The sequence below is a fragment of the Lampris incognitus genome, chromosome 15 (assembly GCF_029633865.1).
Source record: "Lampris incognitus isolate fLamInc1 chromosome 15, fLamInc1.hap2, whole genome shotgun sequence".
NCBI lineage: Eukaryota > Metazoa > Chordata > Actinopteri > Lampriformes > Lampridae > Lampris > Lampris incognitus.
Window position 1 is genome coordinate 43,160,247 of NC_079225.1, and position 20,793 is coordinate 43,181,039.

The following is a 20,793-nucleotide window of genomic DNA, read 5'->3' on the forward strand; positions in this document are numbered from 1 at the left end:
ACTAAACAGATGCAGGCCAAGAGGATGGCACAACACAAGAGAGCTAACACGTCAGGCCAGGACTCCGCAGTCTACACCCATCTACAGGCCAATGGCCACTCCTTCAAGGATGAGGATGTGCACATCCTTGATAAGGGGGAACACTGGTTTGAATGGGGAGTCAAAGAGGCCATCTATGTGAAGAGGGAACGACCATCCCTGAACCGAGGTTGGGGGGGGGGGGCTAAGAGTACATCTGTCGCCGTTTTACAATGCTGTGCCCGTGATTGAAATTATTCCCCAATCCTCTGTGAATAGTACACATGGCCATTGTAACTCTAGTTAATGGTCATGGCAATCTGCATGTGAAACTGATCGTTGGTTTCGGTCGTTATGCCACTGTATTGTTTATAAGGGTGGGGACACCTGCAGTCAGTTGAGACTGAAGAGGTCACTTAGATGATGATGAAACGTTTCTCTAAACAAACGTTGTGTCCCGATGAACTGATTCAACTTCCTGTGGTTTCAATGATATGGTTCAGGAATTAGTCTCGAATTTGTTAGTTGTCCAAGGTGTTAAAATCTCATCCTGCCTGTGCTTCATCCTATCTGTCTCTCATCCTTTCCCTCTCTCATCCTGTACTTCTCACACTTTTTTGCAGAGTTTGGAGAAGGTTGGTAAACACCGTGAACTTCAGCAGAAGCTCACCGACACTAAGCTGGAGCAGGCCAACGCTCTGCTGGCCGAGGCCGAAGAGAAGCACAGGCGAGAGAAGGAATATGTAAGTAAAAAAAAAAAGAAAGTTCAAGTCTTATCTATTGTTCATATCTATTTTGTTTCCCTGTTCACATTCATTATGAAGTGACCATTTCAGCTGATATCAGGATGACCAGGCCGTCGTTTTCAAGACGTCCCATGACCATATTCAGCCTTTTCACTCGCAATTTATTTGAAAGCTATTATGCACCCAGGTGTTCAGATTTAATAGGGAAATTCTCCTGTGTTAGGTATTAAACCTGTGACTTTTTTGTCTTTCCACTGGTTTCCATCGTTGCTTTCCACTAAACTATACATTAAGCCCACCAACAGAGATTGAAGACATAAGTGAGCTCATGAAATAAAATCCATATGAATCCAGATTTTACCATTCAGACTCGGCTATGTATCTGATCCAGGACCAGAGGTAGCAAAACCAAGCCCAGAAAGTAAAACTCCTAACCAGACATTTGCTCCACCCATGTACTAAAACAGTTGATTGGGATCAACACCACTCTTCAGCTAGGTAGCAGGAACTAGTTAATGAAATCTGCTGAGTTAGTACATGGGTGGAGGAAATACACGTTTCGGACTTTTACTTTCTGGACCTGGTTTTGCCACCTCTGTCCAGGGCCACATATGAAAGTGCCTCAAATCTGAATTGAAAATGTTTTGTTATTTTTGTTTTTTGTCATGGCCGCTCAAGCCCTGGTTTTCATGTCTCCTGTCTTGTCCTGCGCTTGACAACACCATCCCAATCCCGAACCCTGTCCAGTTTTTCTCCGTTACCTATTTGCCCCGAAGCTGTTGTTGAACACTCAATCAAGCTTCTGCGGAATTAAGTTTGGCTGTTTCGTTTGTGGGGCGGCACGGTGGCGCAGTGGTTAGCGCTGTCGCCTCACAGCAAGAAGGCCCTGGGTTTGAGCCCCGGGTAGCCCACCCTTGGGGGTCGTCCTCTGTGTGGAGTTTGCATGTTCTCCCCATGTCTGCGTGGGTTTCCTCCGGGGGCTCCGGCTTCCTCCCACAGTCCAAAGACATGGAGGTCAGGTGAACTGGCTGTACGAAACTGTCCCTAGGTATGAACGTGTGGGCCCTGTGTGATGGCCTGGCGGCCTGTCCAGGGTGTCCCCCCGCCTGCTGCCCAATGCCTGCCGGGATAGGCTCCAGCGTCCCCACGACCCTGACAGCAGGATAAGTGGTTCGGATAATGGACGGATGGATGTTTCTTTTGTTCGTTGTCAGAGCGTCCCACGTCTGTACCATGTCACCACCATGCTCTCGTCATGTGTGTTCCTGATACCCTCACGTCTCGTACCAGCACACCTTTTTGCTTCACCCATTACCGCATCTGCATTTGGGGCCTCCATTCCTGCTCCCACCATGAGCATTTTGTGCTCCCACATCGGACCCGTGTCGCCTTTCAGGAAAAGAAACCCGAGCTGAGCTGGATTGAAGGTGCACGTGGGACACGGCCAAAGCGAAGCGCGTCTCGGACAAGAGGGCTGGTCTTGTAATAGGCCTGATCTGAATGCAGACCCCCCCCCCCCAGAAAATAGATGTGTATATGGTGATGTCTTCACATAGAGGAAAACTCGTACCTGCAGACTGACACAGGAAAGATGATTTTGCACTAGTGCACTGACATAAAAACAACAACGACGCACAATCACAAATGTTTTAATGCTGCGATATTGACGCAAATGACCTAATGCTCATTTGCTCAAGCTTAAATACACGTCAGAACCCAAGCTTATTTGGCATATAAGCACAGCTTTATTGCAGTTATCCTTTATCACACAGTATTAATTAGGTCAACTATAAATCGTATGCTCAATCGTCGCTTTGATTTTTAATTCTTTTCCGTTTCATTTTTTATTGATCACAGTGCCGTGAGTGTCTAGAAAAGCGCTAAATAAATGTGATGATGATGATGATTATCATTATCACTTAAATCACATGCTATATTCTATTCATAATCTCGCGCACGTGTTCTCGTGTTCATCCAAGGCGCGTATTCACGGCCGTGTTTTGGACTTCAAGTTTTTTATTTCACATTAGTCAGTATTTGTAGTTGTTGCAGCTTTTACCATGTTTTACTGCGTCATTTTCTGACCGAGGTGCAGCAAAGCTGTGCTTGTTGGTGCGGCCTTTTGGTTTTTTAAATCATCCATTACCAAAATGCATTTACTAATCATCATTAACCACGTAAATCAGCATCATTATTAGTTACAAGTGGTTAAAAGTACCAGTCCTAGTGGCAGTAGTAGTAGCGGGGGTAGGAGCAATGGTGGTGCTAATACTAGTAGGAGTGTTTTGCCTCTTATTTCATCACTACATCTCTGTGCAGTCTGGTTGTGGGAACACCCGGGATTGATTGCGTACTGTCTCTGTCACTGTAGTTGCTTAGGGAGGCTATTGACAAAACAAAGAAATGCTACGCTATGAAGCAACAGGAGCTGGCCATGAAGAAGAAGGTAATGTGCCTGTCTCTCTCCTCTGTGTGTGCCCGTCTGTCTGTCCGTCTGTCTGTTCTAACCAGTTACTGGTACAGGCCGCTGAATGGAAACTGCAGGCTCAGCAACTCAGAGAGCAAGGCACTTTGATGCAGGCACAGGTGAATATCCCTTTACAGACCAATGCGCCTATGGAAAGAGAAGTCCACATATGCTCATAGGGTTTTATTTCTTTTCAGTGCAGGCCCAAACTAACTCTTTAGCAAACGCGGCCGACGTACTTCTGCCTCATTTCATGGGGGGTAAAGACAGCGGGTGGCGTAGCGGTCTATTCCGTTGCCTACCAACACGGGGATCGCCGGTTCGAATCCCCGTGTTACCTCCGGCTTGGTCGGGCGTCCCTACAGGCACAATTGGCCGTGTCTGAGGGTGGGAAGCCGGATGTGGGTATGTGTCCTGGTCGCTGCACTAGCGCCTCCTCTGGTCGGTCGGGGCGCCTGTTGGGGGGAGTGGGAACAGCGTGATCCTCCCACGCGCTGGTGAAACTCCTCACTGTCAGGTGAAAAGAAGCGGCTGGTGACTCCACATGTATCGGAGGAGGCGTGTGGTAGTCTGCAGCCCTCCCCGGATCAGCAGAGGGGGTGGAGCAGCAGCGACCGGAGCGGCTTGGAAGAGTGGGGTAATTGGCCAAGTACAATTGGGGACAAAAAATGGGGGGGGTGGAAAAAAAAAAAGTAGTGTACACACCCTCTCCAACATCCTACGACCCGCTGAGTTGGGATACACAAACAGCCAAGCTAACAAAGGGCCCAGTAGCTTACCTATATACCATTTGGTAGACAGAACTTCTAATCTTTGCAGTTTTGGCGAAGCGCTCTACATAGTTGTCTGTTCATAGTTTACTGATGTGGGAACACATTCAAACTTGAGACCTGCTTGCATGCTTCAAATATAATGTCAGAAAGCTCCTTGCAGACACTGGGCTTGGGGAGTCCTGTGTCCTAACGTATTTGTAACTTTCCAAAACCGACATTCGGAACTCTACGCCCATTTGATCGGGTGCGCTTAGGTGGGGAAATGGGCGGGGCTTCAAGTGTCGCGCAAATTCTGTTGTGTTCATTCTTTGCAAAACTACCACAGTGATGAACAGCTTCAAGCAAAAGCGGAGGGCGTTCCTCTTTACAGAATAAGGCACACTCGGGCGTGTCACCGGTTATTTTCTTGCCCGGTGCGGGATTCGATACGTGTTGTACTGCATCACAAGGCGACATCACTAACCGCTCGGCCAAAGGCTCAGACCCGTAGTAGTTTACAGTCGTCACCCTCTCCCGGAAGCGCGCCCTCGCGCTTTGTTCTTCCCGCGCTCCGAAGAGACTTCTGAGGATCCGCACACTTCCGGATCCCAACGCTGCCACCGATGTAGCCGAGGGTTTGTACATGTCGCCTATACTGTATGAAACTATAAAATAACAAATACGGAGGTTCCACTTTCACACGAGGACCGCCTCATTTGGATTCTTCCCCCCAACAGAACTCCACAGCGACAACGCCGCGTACAGCACTTCCGCTCTCTTCAGCCTTCAAAATAAGAGCTCAAGGCATAATACTGCGGCGACAGCTTATAACAGGAACTTAAAATCACTAACAGGCGAAGTCCAGAAAAATAGGTTACATAAGCTTTCCCAAGGGCCACGGAAAGTCATTACCAGGATTCTTCCCCCAACAGAACTCCACAGCGACAACGCCGCGTACAGCACTTCCGCTCTCTCTTCAGCCTTCAAAATAAGAGCTCAAGGCATAATACTGCGGCGACAGCTTATAACAGGAACTTCAAATCACTGACAGGCGAAGTCCAGAAAAATAGGTTACATAAGCTTTCCCAAGGGCCACGGAAAGTCATTACCAGGATTCTTCCCCCAACAGAACTCCACAGCGACAACGCCGCGTACAGCACTTCCGCTCTCTCTTCAGCCTTCAAAATAAGAGCTCAAGGCATAATACTGCGGCGACAGCTTATAACAGGAACTTCAAATCACTGACAGGCGAAGTCCAGAAAAATAGGTTACATAAGCTTTCCCAAGGGCCACGGAAAGTCATTACCAGGATTCTTCCCCCAACAGAACTCCACAGCAACAACGCCGCGTACAGCACTTCCGCTCTCTCTTCAGCCTTCAAAATAAGAGCTCAAGGCATAATACTGCGGCGACAGCTTATAACAGGAACTTCAAATCACTGACAGGCGAAGTCCAGAAAAATAGGTTACATAAGCTTTCCCAAGGGCCACGGAAAGTCATTACCAGGATTCTTCCCCCAACAGAACTCCACAGCAACAACGCCGCGTACAGCACTTCCGCTCTCTCTTCAGCCTTCAAAATAAGAGCTCAAGGCATAATACTGCGGCGACAGCTTATAACAGGAACTTCAAATCACTGACAGGCGAAGTCCAGAAAAATAGGTTACATAAGCTTTCCCAAGGGCCACGGAAAGTCATTACCAGGATTCTTCCCCCAACAGAACTCCACAGCAACAACGCCGCGTACAGCACTTCCGCTCTCTCTTCAGCCTTCAAAATAAGAGCTCAAGGCATAATACTGCGGCGACAGCTTATAACAGGAACTTAAAATCACTAACAGGCGAAGTCCAGAAAAACAGGTTACATAAGCTTTCCCAAGGGCCACGGAAAATCTACCAGCAACGGGGGGCAGATTTAACACAACGTCAGGCTACCTTGTCGTTTTGTTTTGCTCACATCCTGATTGTTTTTCTTCTCCTAAGTGTCAAATCAACGGTTACATTTCTATTTACCCATTGATTTGACACATAGGAAAACACTTTGGTTCTGCAAACATTGATGATCGTTTAAGTGAATGTCAATCATGAAAAAATATTCTAAACAGGCATTAATGTCCTCCTCTAATAGTACGTCTGTATCCGTCTGTTCACAGCTCACCCTTTACTCTCAGAAGTTTGACGACTTTCAGATCACACTGGCCAAGAGCAACGACATCTTCGTCACCTTCAAACAGGAAATGGAGAAGGTAGGCAGTGACCCGGGCGAGCTGGGGGGGTGGGGGTCACATGGTGGATGTGAAATGCCATAGCAGGGCAAGTGAAAATCTATCCCCTCTAGTGGCTGCTTCTGTAACCGGTTATTTTCTTGCCCGGTGCGGGATTCGATACTGCACCGCAAGGCGACATCGCTAACCGCTCGGCTAAAGGGGCAGACCCGTTAGCTAGGGGCTAACGTGTCTTACTAGTAGTTTACACTCTATTACTAGTTTACGCTCCATTGATCAATCCTTGAAAAATGACTACCAAAGCCACACCAGCCTAATTACGGGAATAGCGGGCTTTTGGGGGTTTATACATAAACCACAAAAAATACATGTAAAATTATTGTGAAAAAAACGTGTTTTGTCTCCGTAACTGCACAAATAGAATCAGAATCCATAAAAGTTCAAATAAGGTTAAGATATTACTATTTTCAAGAAACTCCCTGTGGAATTTTCAGGCCATTTCATGCTGAGGTAGGACTGCTACCAGCAGAGGGCGACTCTATCACTTCTCCATGCATGGTGTTCGCGCAGAGCATCCTTGCGAGGCATAGCTAACTGGCCAGTGACGCTACCAGTCTCATTTTTATGTCTTCATGAATTATTCAGTCTTTGCAAGAGATGGCCGTAGATATACATTTACAAGTTATCATGATCCAGGCTAACGACATGCATGCCAGACAAGGACTCATTATCAGATGCCAGATGTTAGTCTGCCAAACTTAACATCTGGCATCAAAGAGATGGAAAGAGAGGAGATGGAAAATGGATGATCCGCTGTGGCGACCCCTAATGGGAGCAGCCGAAAATAATACTAGTAGTAGTAATAGTAGTAGATCAACGCCAAATGAAAAGCTACTAAATGTATACTTTGTTGTTGAATCGAGGACAAATTTGTTATTTTGCTGTTCTGGGATGTTTTGCTTGCAGATGTCAAAGAAGATGAAGACATTGGAAAAGGAGTCCGGTATTTGGAAAACGAGGTTTGAGAGCTGTAACAAGGCTCTTGCTGATATGATTGAAGAGGTACAGACAACATGATCATTCTTTTAAACTTGACTCCTATATTTGGTGTGGAGTGAATGTTTAATGTCAGGGTAATAATACAAATAATAATAATACATTTTATTTGTGGGTGCCTTTCAGAGCACTCGACACCTTGCAGAACACAGTTTAATAAAACAAAACAAGCAGCACTGTATCAGACAGCATGAATTCAAAACAAAGCAGGTAGACAATAAGAAGTTAAAAAAACAGATAACTATAAAATCATCTGCACAAAACTCAGTGAAGCGTGGATCAGACTGAATATGCCAGTTCGAAAAGGTGGGTTTTGAGATGGGATTTGAAGGTTGAAAGAGAGTCAGTGTTGCGAATGTCTTGTGGGAGAGAGGTTCATAGGCAGGCGGCAGAATGACTGAAGGCTCTAGCCTCCATGGTAGTCAAGCGGGCCGACGGTGTAGAGCAGAAGAGGATCTGAGAGTGCGGGAGGGCGTGTGGATATGAAGGAGTTTGGAAAGATATGAAGGCACTAGATTATTAAGGGCCTTAAAGGTGAGGAGCAGGATCTTAAAGTCAATACGGTATTTAACAGGGAGCCAATGAAGTTGCTAAAGAACAGGAGCGATATGATCTATGGAAGGAGTTCTGGTAATTCTGGACCAATTGAAGTTTATGAAGATACTTGAGGGGAAGACCAAAGAGGAGAGAATTGCAGTACTTAATACAGGATGTAACCAGGGTGTGAATGAGTATGGCGGTGCTATTAGGTGTAAGTGACGGGCGAAGACAATTTATATTGCATTATGTCACCATTGTGTAGATAGGTAGGGGAAAGGTCAAGTCAGTCAGAGTGAGTATGTGGGTGTCTCATGTCCATTCACACTTATTCTCTCTCTCTTGCAGAGATCAGAGAAAGGGAAAGAGTTTGATTTGTTTGTGTTGAAGATTCAAAAGTTGGAGACGTTGTGCCGTGCTCTGCAGGACGAGCGAAAATGCCTCTATGAAAAGATCAAGGAAGTTCGCTATGTCAACTCTGGCTTGTCATCCAAGCTTCCCGCTACTGAAACTCCATCCCAAGATGAACCCACCGTTCTAGAGGATACTCCCAAATCTCCCCCCACAGCTTCAGCAGAGCTCCTGGAAGAGGACCAAGTCCTGACTGAGAACATGGCCCGTCTGAAAGCTGAACAGGCCAGGCTTCAGGAGTTTGCTGCCGCTCTGCTGAGCTCGTCTGCCGACTCTGATGATGACGGCAATAATTTGGACCCGGAAGAGGACGTTTTGAGCTCAGCATTGGTCCAATTCACACAGCAGACCCAGCTCAATAAGGAGCCCAGAGAGATATCAGCTCCTGAGCAGGTCGAGGAAAAACCAGTTGTAGATCAAATATCTGCAAAACCAGTTCCTTCAGAACAAGTTAAAGCAGAGCAGGTCCACAACCAAGCTGAGGGGGCACCAACTCAGGTCTGTGAGGCGACACAGTCTTTAACACTGCTAGAGGCCCCACAGCAAAATTCTGATCCAGCTTCCTTTTCAACCCCTGTTGAGTCAAAGGAAAACACAAGCAGCACGTCTCCTGAAGCCTCAAACCCACAGCCACCAACCGATACCTCCAAGGAACAGTTGACAAAGAAGAACATCAAGAAGACTAGTTAAACTTCAAGGTGTGTGAATGTGTTTTGTGTTGGGATGGAGAGGGTGAGGATTCATGTGTGCAGAGGTTTTGATTTTTGGACGTAGTGTGTGCGTGCGGGTGCGCTTGAAATTCCACCTTGTTGTTTAAAGGTTTGGTTTGTTACCATTGGTGCAACTGCTTTAGTTCCTAAAGGGCAAATACATCTTAAATGATTGCAATTACCAGGAAGTCCTGTCTGAAGTCAAATGCCCTACTTGTGGCTGATTGAGTAGAGTAATCATAATTATCTTTGTAGCCGGACATAACAAAAGGGCCACACACTAAATGCTTTGCCTTGTTTAGGGATATTACCAACATGTACCCATAGGAAATATCACCTGCATGTACCCATAGGAAATATCACCTACATGTACTCATAGGAAATATCACCTACATATACCCATAGGAAATATCACCTACATGTACCCATAGGAAATATCACCTACATATACCCATAGGAAATATCACCTACATGTACCCATAGGAAATATCACCTACATGTACTCATAGGAAATATCACCTACATGTACCCATAGGAAATATCACCTACATGTACCCATAGGAAATATCACCTACATGTACCCATAGGAAATATCACCTACATATACCCATAGGAAATATCACCTACATGTACCCATAGGAAATATCACCTACATATACCCATAGGAAATATCACCTACATATACCCATAGGAAATATCACCTACATATACCCATAGGAAATATCACCTACATGTACCCATAGGAAATATCACCTACATATACCCATAGGAAATATCACCTACATATACCTATAGGAAATATCACCTACATATACCCATAGGAAATATCACCTACATATACCCATAGGAAATATCACCTACATATACCCATAGGAAATATCACCTACATATACCCATAGGCTGCATGGAAACTCTTTTCTGCCCGAAACTACAATGATGTAGCTCAAATAAAACCGTTTTTGGACATACTTTTCAGTTTGCATTTTGTCATTATTTTTAAACTATTGCACCAGAGGGGATTTACAGGTCTACAACCAAGGCAGAAAGACACCCGACATTCACTTTCTCCCGAGTGTTCAACTTTACTGCCATTATTAGCCTTCTCCTTCTATGTTGCCCACGTAACTGGAAAACGACTCTTGACGGTCCAATGTCAAAATTCCTGATTAAGCCTGTACGCTATATATAAATCTGCTTGTTCCAAAGCTGCCATGTTGAAATGAATAAAGCCACTTAGCAGGACACGTGGTTGAAAGCTAAACTTCTGAACTCTGAATTAGGTAGGCTACCGTTTGCTCTTTATTAGTCTCACCTATTCGTGTTCTGCGGCCGCCCAGATATGACCGGGAACATCGTGTCCTAAATGTGAATAAAACGTCCACCTTTCAGCAGTTGTGAACATGATTTCTTGGGTTTCAATTCCAAGTGTGTCGGTTGTCATGAGACCTAAAGGCAATCGGAGGACAGAAACCATCAAAAATGTGGATTTGACTGATAAAACGAGCGTTAACGGCAGCTGCGGTTTACCAAGTCAGGGTTGACTGGTTGCCTAAATGTAATCATGAAAACAAGTCAGCGACTCGCTCACAAAAAACAAGCTTATGAACAGACATCCAAAATATCTTGAACCGATTCCCACAGTGCAGTTAATGTGCAACTGCTGCTGCGGTAGTGTAGTTACTCTACATTACCACTTGGAGAGCAGCACAGACGCCACTGGATTGTAAAATGATCCCCGGTTCACCACTTCTCGAGCAGACTACTGAAGACCAGAACAGACACGCAGGACCAGACACATTGCAGACAAATATAAACAGACAAATACAGGAAGATGAGAGAGGGAGAGGGATCAAGAAGTTGAAATGACTCTGATAAAGCGCAACCCTTTTCACCACATACTTATTTTCTCTCACAATTAGGGACAAAGCACTAACCAGGCCACCTAAAATACTTGAATTCTTATTTGATTTAATCCGGACACAGAATTGCACACGTTACCTAAATATATTGTGACAAATCCAGGAAAGAAAAAAAAAAGAAAAGAAATAAAAGCAACTTTGTCAACAGGTATTACAAAGAGCGAAGTGACTTTCACAAATCAAACCCGAAAAACACTGGCCTTCGTCTTCCTCCTACTGATGTTCAGCAATAACAGCAGGGCGGTTTGTTTGCTCACTGGCCGGCACGTAGCAGTTTCCAGTTTCCTCTTCCTCTACAACGGTCTTGATCGACCCCTTGCTCCTGCTGGCCGCATTCGAGGGAGGCAGCGGAGCGTTCAACAGGCTGTCGCATCCAAGCGCTTCCCTGTACATGTCCAGAGAGCAGCCTTGCTTGGGTCCCGTGTTGAGGACCTGACGGATGCCTTCAGCTTGCTTCTGTATGGCGTGGATGGACTGTCCAGAGAAAAAGATGCACATCCATATTAACACGTCCACCGGGGATCAGGAACATTTATTTGTCATTTCATTCTGTGCACCCGCGCACATGAAAGGAAACGACATGTCGTTTCCCCCAGCCCACAGCAGTGCAACACAAAGACAAACACACATATCCAAACCACAAGAACACACACATCCAACATATCAAAAAAAGATTCACTGTCCAAGAGAGCGAACGCCAGGATGACTGTCGGAACTGCCGGTCCGCATGGGCTAGCCGCTAGCTTAGCCTGCCCCGCTTCCGCATCCTGTCACCCCGCCCTTGGCGTTTCCTCCTCGGGCGCCGCTCCAGGCAGGGCCGTGGTCCCTGGGCCCACCGGACGCAGCAGACCAAGCTCTCCCAGCCATCAAACGAAAATACAAAACGTGGACAAAGACACCGCGTGGACAGTACCGGATGAGGCCGCCGCGAACATAAGTTCGCGCCGCCATCTTCCCACACCGGTAGCGGGTGAGGCCACTTTAAACGTGAATTCACGCAGCCATCTTCCCGCACTGGAAGAGGAAAACAAAGCCGTCTCTCCATTTCTCTAAGAAACGCGAGTGTCAACACCTCTCGTTTATCGCAGAATGCTGCGAATTACGGGATATGTAAATTATATTATGCAAACCCAATGTGTGCCACAAATTGGTCTACCGCAATTTGAAAAAAAAAAAAAAAGCGTGTGGTGTTAGTTTTACCATACATGAGCTACCTGGGTGGGGTGAAACCCGAATTAGGTAACCTTACACGTGTCAGCCACAAACCCATTTCCTCTTGCTGTAAACATCTGAACTCCTAACAGCAGTGTTGTTTTATGCAGCCAACCCTACCCATCTGGTACCTACGAATAGTAAAAACCGTTATCTTTTTTTTAAATCACATGTTTTCAAGCAAGGCACTGACCTTAACACCCACCAGCCACTCAGAAACCCCGGATGAAAGCATCGACCGGACGCGCAACAAAGTAAAAACACCCACCTGCAGAAGGGGGGAGGAAGTGTGTGTACTTGCATTACCTTCATGATTTGGATTGCTTCCTTCACCATCCCCGGGGCTGCTGCAGACACGCTGTTCACGACGCTCACTGGTCACACGCGCGGGTGAGCGCACAAACAGACACACAAAGAAAGAACAGAGTCCTCATTACAAACACGTCTTGAGCTGCCGAGTCGATGCCTTGAGGAATTCGGCACTTTCTCTCTTTGCCAACTTGTCTCCTCTCGGCTGATGAGACGACTGCTCACAAGCGGCCGGTCAGTCTACTGTACCAGCCGGCGTAACACACGAGTCCACTTGCCGTTTGGCTTGTTGACTTCCATTTCTGAAATCTGACCGACTGGGAAAGCCGTTGTCCAAGCAGGGGGAGACGTGTGAGATTGTGTCACTGTGACCACTGGACAAGTCGGTTTCCTTTTCTGGAACCATCTTTCCCTCACACCGACACCAGAGCGAAAACGACAACGAAAAACTGCCCTTAAATTTGGGTGTGTGGGGCACCCGGGTAGCGCAGCGGTCTATTCCGTTGCCTACCAACACGGGGATCGTCAGTTCGAATCCTCGTGTTACATGCGGTTTGGTCGGGCGTCCCTTCAGACACAGGTGGCCATGTCTGTGGGAGGGAAGCCAGATGTGGGTATGGGTCTTAGTCGCTGCACTAGCGCCTCCTCTGTTCAGTCGGGGCGCCTGTTCAGGGGGGGGGTGCTGGGGGGAATAGAATGATCCTCCCACGCGCTACGTCCCCCCTGGCGAAACTCCTCACTGTCAGGTGAAAAGAAGCGGCTGGCGACTCCACACGTACTGGAGGAGGCATGTGGTAGTCTGCAGCCCTCCCCCCGGGTCGGCAGAGGGGGTGGAGCAGCGACCGGGACGGCCCAGAAGAGTGGGGTAACTGGCCAGATACAGTTGGGGAGAAAAAAGGGGGAAAAAATCCACAAAAAAAAAACTTGTGTGTGTGTGTGTGTGTGTGTCAACGCCAGTGTTTATGTGTGTCTACAAGTATTAATGAGTCAGTGTAGCTGTACATCAGTGTGTGTGTCTATATGAGTGCTGGTGCGAGTGTGTGTTGGCGCATCTGTGTGTTGATCAAATGTTGTCATCGATCGATCTGTTTGTGTGTGTGTGTGTGTGTGTGTGTGTGTGTGTAAACATATTAAGGGTAACAACCTTGACAAGGGTGTTTCACCGCTTCCTGTGGTTTCGCTGCTTGCTCATAAAGCCCCTGAAAATAAACACAGAAGCGTTTACAGACACACATCTGAAGGAATGTAAATGAGTAAGACTGTCTGACTCCCACCACTCAAACAGCCGCCGGCAGTAGACCACGGCTGTACAGGACAACTGGCGAGGTTTCCGTTCGTGAAACCACGCGGGGTCGAGGGAAACTACCGCTCGGACACCATCGTTTTCCGGACCAATTAAAAGGTTAAAAATGTGCAGTTTTCAGTGAAGTGTCAGACGGATAAATCCGGACACTAAACGCTGACGAACATTTCTAACACGTTTCTGTCAAGTTGTGTAAACCACGTTTCCTCACTGGCGGCCACAAGCCACACCGATACATCCGTCACTTCATAAGGAACATTGAGAGCAGCCTCGGTCTCAGTCATTTCCTCTGTGCCATACTTAAAAGTTAGAAAGGCAGCTATGTGGGGGTGCCCGGGTAGCATAGCGGTCTATTCCGTTGCCTACCAACACGGGGATCGCCGGTTCGAATCCCCGTGTTGCCTCCAGCTTGGTCGGGTGTCCCTACAGACACAATGAGCCGTGTCTGCGGGTGGGAAGCCGGATGTGGGTATGTGTCCCAGTCGCTGCACTAGCGCCTCCTGTGGTCGGTCAGGGCGCCTGTTCGAGGGGGAGGGGGAGGGGGAACTGGGGCGGCTAGCGTGACCCTCCCACGCGCTACGCCCCCCCCCTGGTGAAACTCCTCACTGTCAGGTGAAAAAAAGCGGCTGGCGACTCCACATGTATGGGAGGAGGCATGTGGTAGTCTGCAGCCCTGCCCCGGATCGGAAGATGTGGCGGGGCAGCGACTGGGACAACTCGGAAGGGTGGGGTAACTGGCTGGATACAACTTGGGAGAATAAAGGGGGAATAACCCCCCCCCCCCAAAAAAAGGCAGCTATATGAAAATAGAGAATTTTTTAAAATTAGAAAACTATTTCAAAAAAAAATTTGATTCATAAGTCAACATTTCAGAGACGTATGATGACGTCCTCAAAATCATTCGTGTAAGTGAAACTCTTGAAGTGACAGACAGTCGTACATGCAACCCGTTAAGTTCTTTTCCTCGATGCCAAAGATAGTTGTTTTTGTCCGGGCACTCTGGCTCCAACAGCGGTTCGTGACCGGGGACACAACTCTTCGTGAATTATAAGCGGGGATGTGTACAGTCTCGTTATTCCAGTGCATTTGTTGTGCTGCCCCCATTCGACAGCGTCAGTATCTGCTGGGGAACTTAAAAGCCTCTGGAGATTTGGCAGCAAATAGTAAAAATACACATTTGATTTCAAAGTCGAGTGTCTAATGAAGCATGCACAAAAGTCTGAGTGAAAATAACCTTTCATAACCATAAGAAAACCTCGTTCTAAAACAGCTCATTTTCCGTTTAGACCGCTTCTCAAGACTGAAGGCGTGGTAGACCACACGGTGACCGACATCTCCCTCGGCACGGGGCCCCGAGATGCGGTGTGCAATCTAAGCCTCTCTGGACGTCGATCCCGAACGGGCTCGCGTGTGTCTCTCCCCGGCTCCAGCGGCGCCACGGACGGCGTCCGTCATCGTGCACGCCGAGGGCTGAAGCCGCTCTCAGACACAACGCGACTCGCGCAGCTCTCGTCCAAGTGTGCAGGACAGAGCAAAATAGGTGGAGTTTTCAAAACCTCTAGCAGGACAAGTTGTCATTTTGCTGTTGCCAAAAAAAAAAACAAACTAATTCAATTCTCAATACTACTACTAGTACTACTACTACCACCGCCATTACTACTACCAATACTTTCGGCTGCTCCCGTTAGGGGTCGCCACAGCGGATCATCCGTCTCCATCTTTTCCTGTCCTCTGTATCTTCCTCTGTCACACCAGCCAACTGCATGTCCTCCCTCACCACATCCATAAACCTCCTCTTTGGCCTTCCTCTTCTCCTCTTCCCTGGCAGCTCCATATTCACCATCCTTCTCCCAGTATACCCAGCATCTCTCCTCCACACATGTCCAAACCATCTCCATCTTGCCTCTCTTGCTTTGTCTCCAAACTGTCCAACCTGAGCTGTCCCTCTAATATACTCGTTCCTAATCCTGTCCTTCTTCATCACTCCCAATGAAAATCTTATCATCTTCATCTCTGCCACCTCCAGCTCCACCTCCTGTCTTTTCATCAGTGCCACTGTCTCCAAACCACACAACATAGCTGGTCTCACTACCATCTTGTAAACCTTCCCTTTAACTCTTGCTGGTACCCTTCTGTCACAAATCACTCCTGACACTCTTCTCCACCCACTCCACCCTGCCTGCACTCTCTTCTCCACCCACTCCACCCTGCCTGCACTCTCTTCTTCACCTCTCTCCTGCACTCCCTGTTACTTTGGACAGTTGACCCCAAGTATTTAAACTCATACACCTTCGTCACCTCCACTCCTTGCATCCTGACCATTCCACTGTCCTCCCTCTCATTCACGCATAGGTATTCCGTCTTGCTCCTACTGACGTTCATTCCTCTTCTCTCCAGTGCATACCTCCACCTCTCCAGGCTCTCAACCTTCACCGTACTGTCGCAACAGATCACAATATCATCCACAATCATAGTCCACGGAGACTCCTGCCTGATCTCGTCCATCAACCTGTCCATCATGTCTTCTCCATGTGAACAAACGAAGGCCAACTGTTAAATAAAGGCCTAGACACACAGGTGTGCACGCAGAGTACGTATCTTCTTCTTTTGTGGTACGCCACTAGGTAAACTTACCAGACGGCAAAACTATCGTTGCAGATCGTGAGCCGCCTGGTGTGTCCTGTCTGAACAGCGTAACTGGTTAACATGGGCGCCAAAAGGACAAGGCATTGGAATTAATGGGTTTTAGAGCACAGCTGGGCCGCTGACGCACTGTTTCTGAAGACCCCATGACGGAGCGGCGGCGGAAACCGTCGTCACCGCGGGGTGGTGGTTCCCCCTTCCAGTGCTTTCCGGGCTTGGTCCCAAACAAAACTCTCGCAGGGCGGGTCGCCTCGCCCTGACGTCCCTGCTGTGCACTTCCGGGAACCCGACTCGCTCCTCTGGGGAGGCGGGTTAATGCCTCCCTGTGCTGCAGCCCCGTCTGGAGAGCGCTAGCTAATTGCAAAAGCCTATGTAGAGAAGAAGTGGGGCTACTGATGTGGATTCTTTTTATGATTGGTTCACGGAATTAATTGTGTAATTTTCAAAATAAATATCCAAGCATAACCACACCCAATTCAAACCCAATATCAGCAAAGTTTATAAAAACTTAAATGACAATATTTCAAATCTACACTGAAATTAATTTCTAATACTTTTCAGGCGCTTACTATTAAGTACATAAGATCCCAAATTACATAGTTAGAAGGCTATGTGGATTTGGGTTTCCAGTGGCTTTAAGTTCTTGTCATGTTATCTGCATCATCACCATCAAGACAGATCCCTGTGTATTTACTCAACTGGGTGAAAAAGTGCCTTTAACTCTGACTCAGATTCTGACACCCACCATGAGTTTGCGTTCAGCTTTTAGCGCGTGGACCAAATGCGGCAGAATCTCTCTGGGACATTGACGGCGCCTCCTGGTGGTCTCCACAATGGTGTCATCCAGAAGGCACTCCAGAGCAAGGACAGAATCATCTAATGTTGGTTGTTTGGAGGTGAAACAGCAGTTATATATATATATATATATATATATATATATATATATATATATATACATATATATATATATACATATACACACACACACACACACACACACACACACACACACATATATTCAGACAGATTTGTGCACGTCTTTAAAATTACACAACAGCTAATTTCATCTTTGACCTTGTCGTCTACAAACCATTGTAGAAATGTAACATTTCATTCAAATAAGTGCTGCTTGTTGGAGTCAATGCAATATGTATTCCACACAGAAGATGCTAATGATCTATGTATAAGATAGGTGTTTGCCGATGAGCAAAACCTGACTAGACTGACACATTTTGGAATGAAGGTTTACAAGAGAAATGGAGAGATGGAGGGTAAGGAAGAAAATCACCTTCATCATCAGGAGCCTCCTCCCAAGACTGTCCATTCACCAACAAATTATCCTGGACCAACGCCTCAAAATTCTGCAAACATGCAACAGACTGTCGGAAAGCATGACTCAAACACCTAACTAGCACATTGCTTAACATAAACACATAAAAAAAAACAATACATCAATTCCACTAAATTACATAATGGAGTTCTCTCGCACACCATTTTGTATATTAAAATGCAATAGGCTTTTCGTGAAATGAGAATGCACAGATGGAAAGAAGAAAACACCTTCTCGCTAGGTGGATGCCCCTCTCCATTTGGGGTTAGTGATCCTGTCACCTCCGGGATTAGAAGCCATTACTTCTGAGACGGGACTCGAACCGACTCGGTCAATTTATGCACAAAACCACGTACGCAGTTCGAGTCTCACTCAAATCACTGAGAGAGAAAAAATCTACGCGTTTTAGACCGTTACCAGATGCTAGGGGTGTTAATGATTAACCGCTGGTCGGTTAATTGCCGTTAAGAATTTCGCCGAATAAAAATGTATTCACCAATTAACCGACAATGTACACTCACTGGCCACTTTATTAGGTGCACCTTGCTAGTACCGGGTGGGACCCCTTTTGCCTTCAGAACTGCCTTAATCCTTCGTGGCATAGATTCAACAAGGTACTGGAGACATTCCTCAGAGAGTTTGGTCCATATTGACATGATAGCATCACGCAGTTGCTGCAGATTTGTCGGCTGCACATCCATGATGCGAATCTCCCGGTCCACCACATCCCAAAGGTGCTCTACTGGATTGAGATCTGGTGACTGTGGAGGCCATTTGAGTACAGTGAACTCATTGTCATGTTCAAGAAACCAGTCTGAGATGATTCGAGCTTTATGACATGGCGCGTTATCCTGCTGGAAGTAGCCATCAGAAGATGGGAACACTGTGGTCATAAAGGGATGGACATGGTCAGCAACAATACTCAGGTAGGCTGTGGCGTTGACACGATGCTCAATTGGTACTAAGGGGCCCAAAGTGTGCCAAGAAAATATCCCCCACACCATTACACGACCACCACCAGCCTGAACCGTTGATACAAGGCAGGATGGATCCATGCTTTCATGTTGTTGACGCCAAATTCTGACCCTACCATCCGAATGTCGCGGCAGAAATCGAGACTCATCAGACCAGGCAACGTTTTTCCAATCTTCTATTGTCCAATTTTGGTGAGCCTGTGCGAATTGTAGCCTCAGTTTCCTGTTCTTAGCTGACAGGAGTGGCACCCGGTGTGGTCTTCTGCTGCTGTAGCCCATCTGCCTCAAGGTTCGACGTGTTGTGCGTTCAGAGATGCTCTTCTGCATACCTCAGTTGTAATGAGTGGTTATTTGAGTTACTGTTGCCTTTCTGTCAGCTCGAACCAGTCTGGCCATTCTCCTCTGACCTCTGGCATCAACAAGGCATTTTCGCCCACAGAACTGCCACTCACTGGATATTTTCTCTTTTTCGGACCATTCTCTGCAAACCCTAGAGATGGTTGTGCGTGAAAATCCCAGTAGATCAGCAGTTTCTGAAATACTCAGACCAGCCCGTCTGGCACCAACAACCATGCCACGTTCAAAGTCACTTAAATCACCTTTCTTCCCCATTCTGATGCTCGGTTTGAACCGCAGCAGATCGTCTTGACCATGTCTACATGCCTAAATGCATTGAGTTGCTGCCATGTGATTGGCTGATTAGAAATTTGCGTTCACGAGCAGTTGGACAGGTGTGCCTAATAAAGTGGCCGGTGAGTGTGTGTTTCATTTCTACGGCGCTCACATATTGTGTAATTAAACCTTTATACCAGCAGAGGGCGGACTTCACCCAAACTACTGGCGCAACAGAAGAAGAAGCGGTCATTAGTGCGGGGAAACGCAAAATGTATTTCCTGCGCTCACAAGTCGCTCCTCCTGACCGCGTAACTTTATTATACACTGAGTTTATTTATTTAAAAAATAAGGCCGGCTTGGTTTGGTCTGGTCTGCCTGCTTAGTGTAGAAATGGTAGTTGCTGCTGCGCCATTGGTCGAGAAAGGACAGGCGGACGAGAGCGGCTTTTTCAAGCGCCAGCCCCCCCCCCCCCCGCGTCCCCCCGCGACCCGAGAGCAGGATGAGCGGCTCGGACAGCGGACGGGCGGACATGGACGTCACATAACGGCGGGTAACGCGGCGCTCATATTCTACCGGCGGGGGCTTGAGAGCACCAGGGGTCGGGCACGGCCCGTCAACCCAGACTCACCGCCTGCAGCTCTTTCAGGTAAGCCCGCTTGCTCTCGTCGCTGATGCCGGGCTGGTCTTCTAACACGCTCTCCAACACTTCCCGGTATTTGGCGGTTTGTTGGACGACCGCTTTTTTCGTCATCACGTTCACCCTGAACTCTTCGGACGTCTCGTCGGAAGACATGCCGCCGGGTCCGGGCTCCGTTTCCAGCGCCGAACTGTTTACGTTTTGAACAGGAAGCGGAAACGAGCTTATTCTTCTTCGTCTCTCCGTTGTTTAACAGCGGCGGACAGCCGGCTTTAAAGCGCAATTGCTGCCACCTAGTGTTCCGGAGTATTAAAAAAACCAAAAATGCTGCTGGAGCTGTGTTGGGTGGGGGTTTTTTTTCTGTACTTTTTTCAGTTTAATTCCTTTTCATTGAGATTCAATTCAAGTCCGTTCAGTTCAGCTTTAGTGTCATTGCTAAAGCACATGTACACGAGTTGCACGCTGAGGCGCTGCTGGCTACGAGTGCAGCTGCTAACCCTCCTAGTGACGTAGACCAGTGGTTCTCAACCGGGGGTCCGCGGACCCCTAGTGGTCCGTGGTGTAACTGCAAGGGGTCCGTGAAAATAAAATATCTTTAAAAAAAGATCCTATGACATTTATAGAAATAGGATTATTTCACTCAAATGTGACTGAGACCTTTATCTACCTAAACTATAAAGGGTAACGGGACTTTTTTCTCTAATTACATCTGTTTCACAAGTGTCATTTATTGTATTTTAATAAGAGATCTCGCTCCCGTTTGCATTGTTAAAAGTTACCGCATAAAAATTCTGTTGTTACATATATCTGAAAGTTACTGAATACATATTCTGTTTTGTTACATATATCTGAAAGTTACTGAATACATATTCTGTTTTGTTACATATATCTGAAAGTTACTGAATACATATTCTGTTTTGTTACATATATC

The 20,793-nt window shown here is 47.0% G+C and overlaps 2 protein-coding genes across 5 annotated transcripts in view; one reads left to right on the top strand and one right to left on the bottom strand.

Annotated features, from left to right (window-relative positions):
- LOC130125188 (beta-taxilin-like) overlaps positions 1–9,888 on the top strand; it is a 30,672-nt gene extending 20,784 nt beyond the window's left edge. For 2 of the 3 annotated variants that reach the window (XM_056294679.1, XM_056294676.1), the window contains exons 7-11: positions 642–761; positions 3,136–3,210; positions 6,135–6,227; positions 7,173–7,268; positions 8,148–9,888. In XM_056294679.1, the coding sequence (XP_056150654.1) occupies positions 642–761; positions 3,136–3,210; positions 6,135–6,227; positions 7,173–7,268; positions 8,148–8,900 (1,137 nt within the window). In that variant the 3' untranslated portion in view covers positions 8,901–9,888. Of the gene's footprint in view, positions 1–641; positions 762–3,135; positions 3,211–3,275; positions 3,351–6,134; positions 6,228–7,172; positions 7,269–8,147 lie in introns of all 3 variants that reach the window. The other variant, XM_056294678.1, reaches the window with a different exon arrangement.
- nsl1 (NSL1 component of MIS12 kinetochore complex) lies at positions 8,733–20,067 on the bottom strand. 2 transcript variants are annotated; one of them, XM_056294681.1, is made up of 8 exons: positions 19,854–20,067; positions 17,595–17,667; positions 17,052–17,182; positions 13,505–13,559; positions 12,358–12,425; positions 10,612–11,313; positions 10,233–10,366; positions 8,733–8,784 (listed from the first exon to the last, which is right to left on the bottom strand). In XM_056294681.1, exons 1-6 carry the CDS (start codon positions 20,016–20,018, stop codon positions 11,053–11,055), a joined length of 753 nt encoding a protein of 250 aa, XP_056150656.1. In that variant the 5' UTR covers positions 20,019–20,067; the 3' UTR covers positions 8,733–8,784; positions 10,233–10,366; positions 10,612–11,052. The 2 variants fall into 2 exon arrangements, with proteins under 2 accessions (XP_056150656.1, XP_056150655.1); XM_056294680.1 differs by lacking the exon at positions 8,733–8,784 and having other exon boundaries at positions 10,010–10,366.
- Positions 20,068–20,793: the final 726 nt, after the last annotated feature.

What these genes read in the sequence shown, in the direction of transcription:
- nsl1 (XM_056294681.1), bottom strand. Translation starts at nt 20,018, where the DNA reads ATGTCTTCCGACGAGACGTCCGAAGAGTTCAGGGTGAACGTGATGACG. An exon ending in AAGCTGAACGCAAACTCATG is followed by an intron (nt 13,560 to 17,051) that starts GTGGGTGTCAGA and finishes GTTTATTTTCAG; the next exon opens with GGGCTTTATGAGCAAGCAGC. An exon ending in AAGCAATCCAAATCATGAAG is followed by an intron (nt 11,314 to 12,357) that starts GTAATGCAAGTA and finishes TTCTCTGGACAG; the next exon opens with TCCATCCACGCCATACAGAA.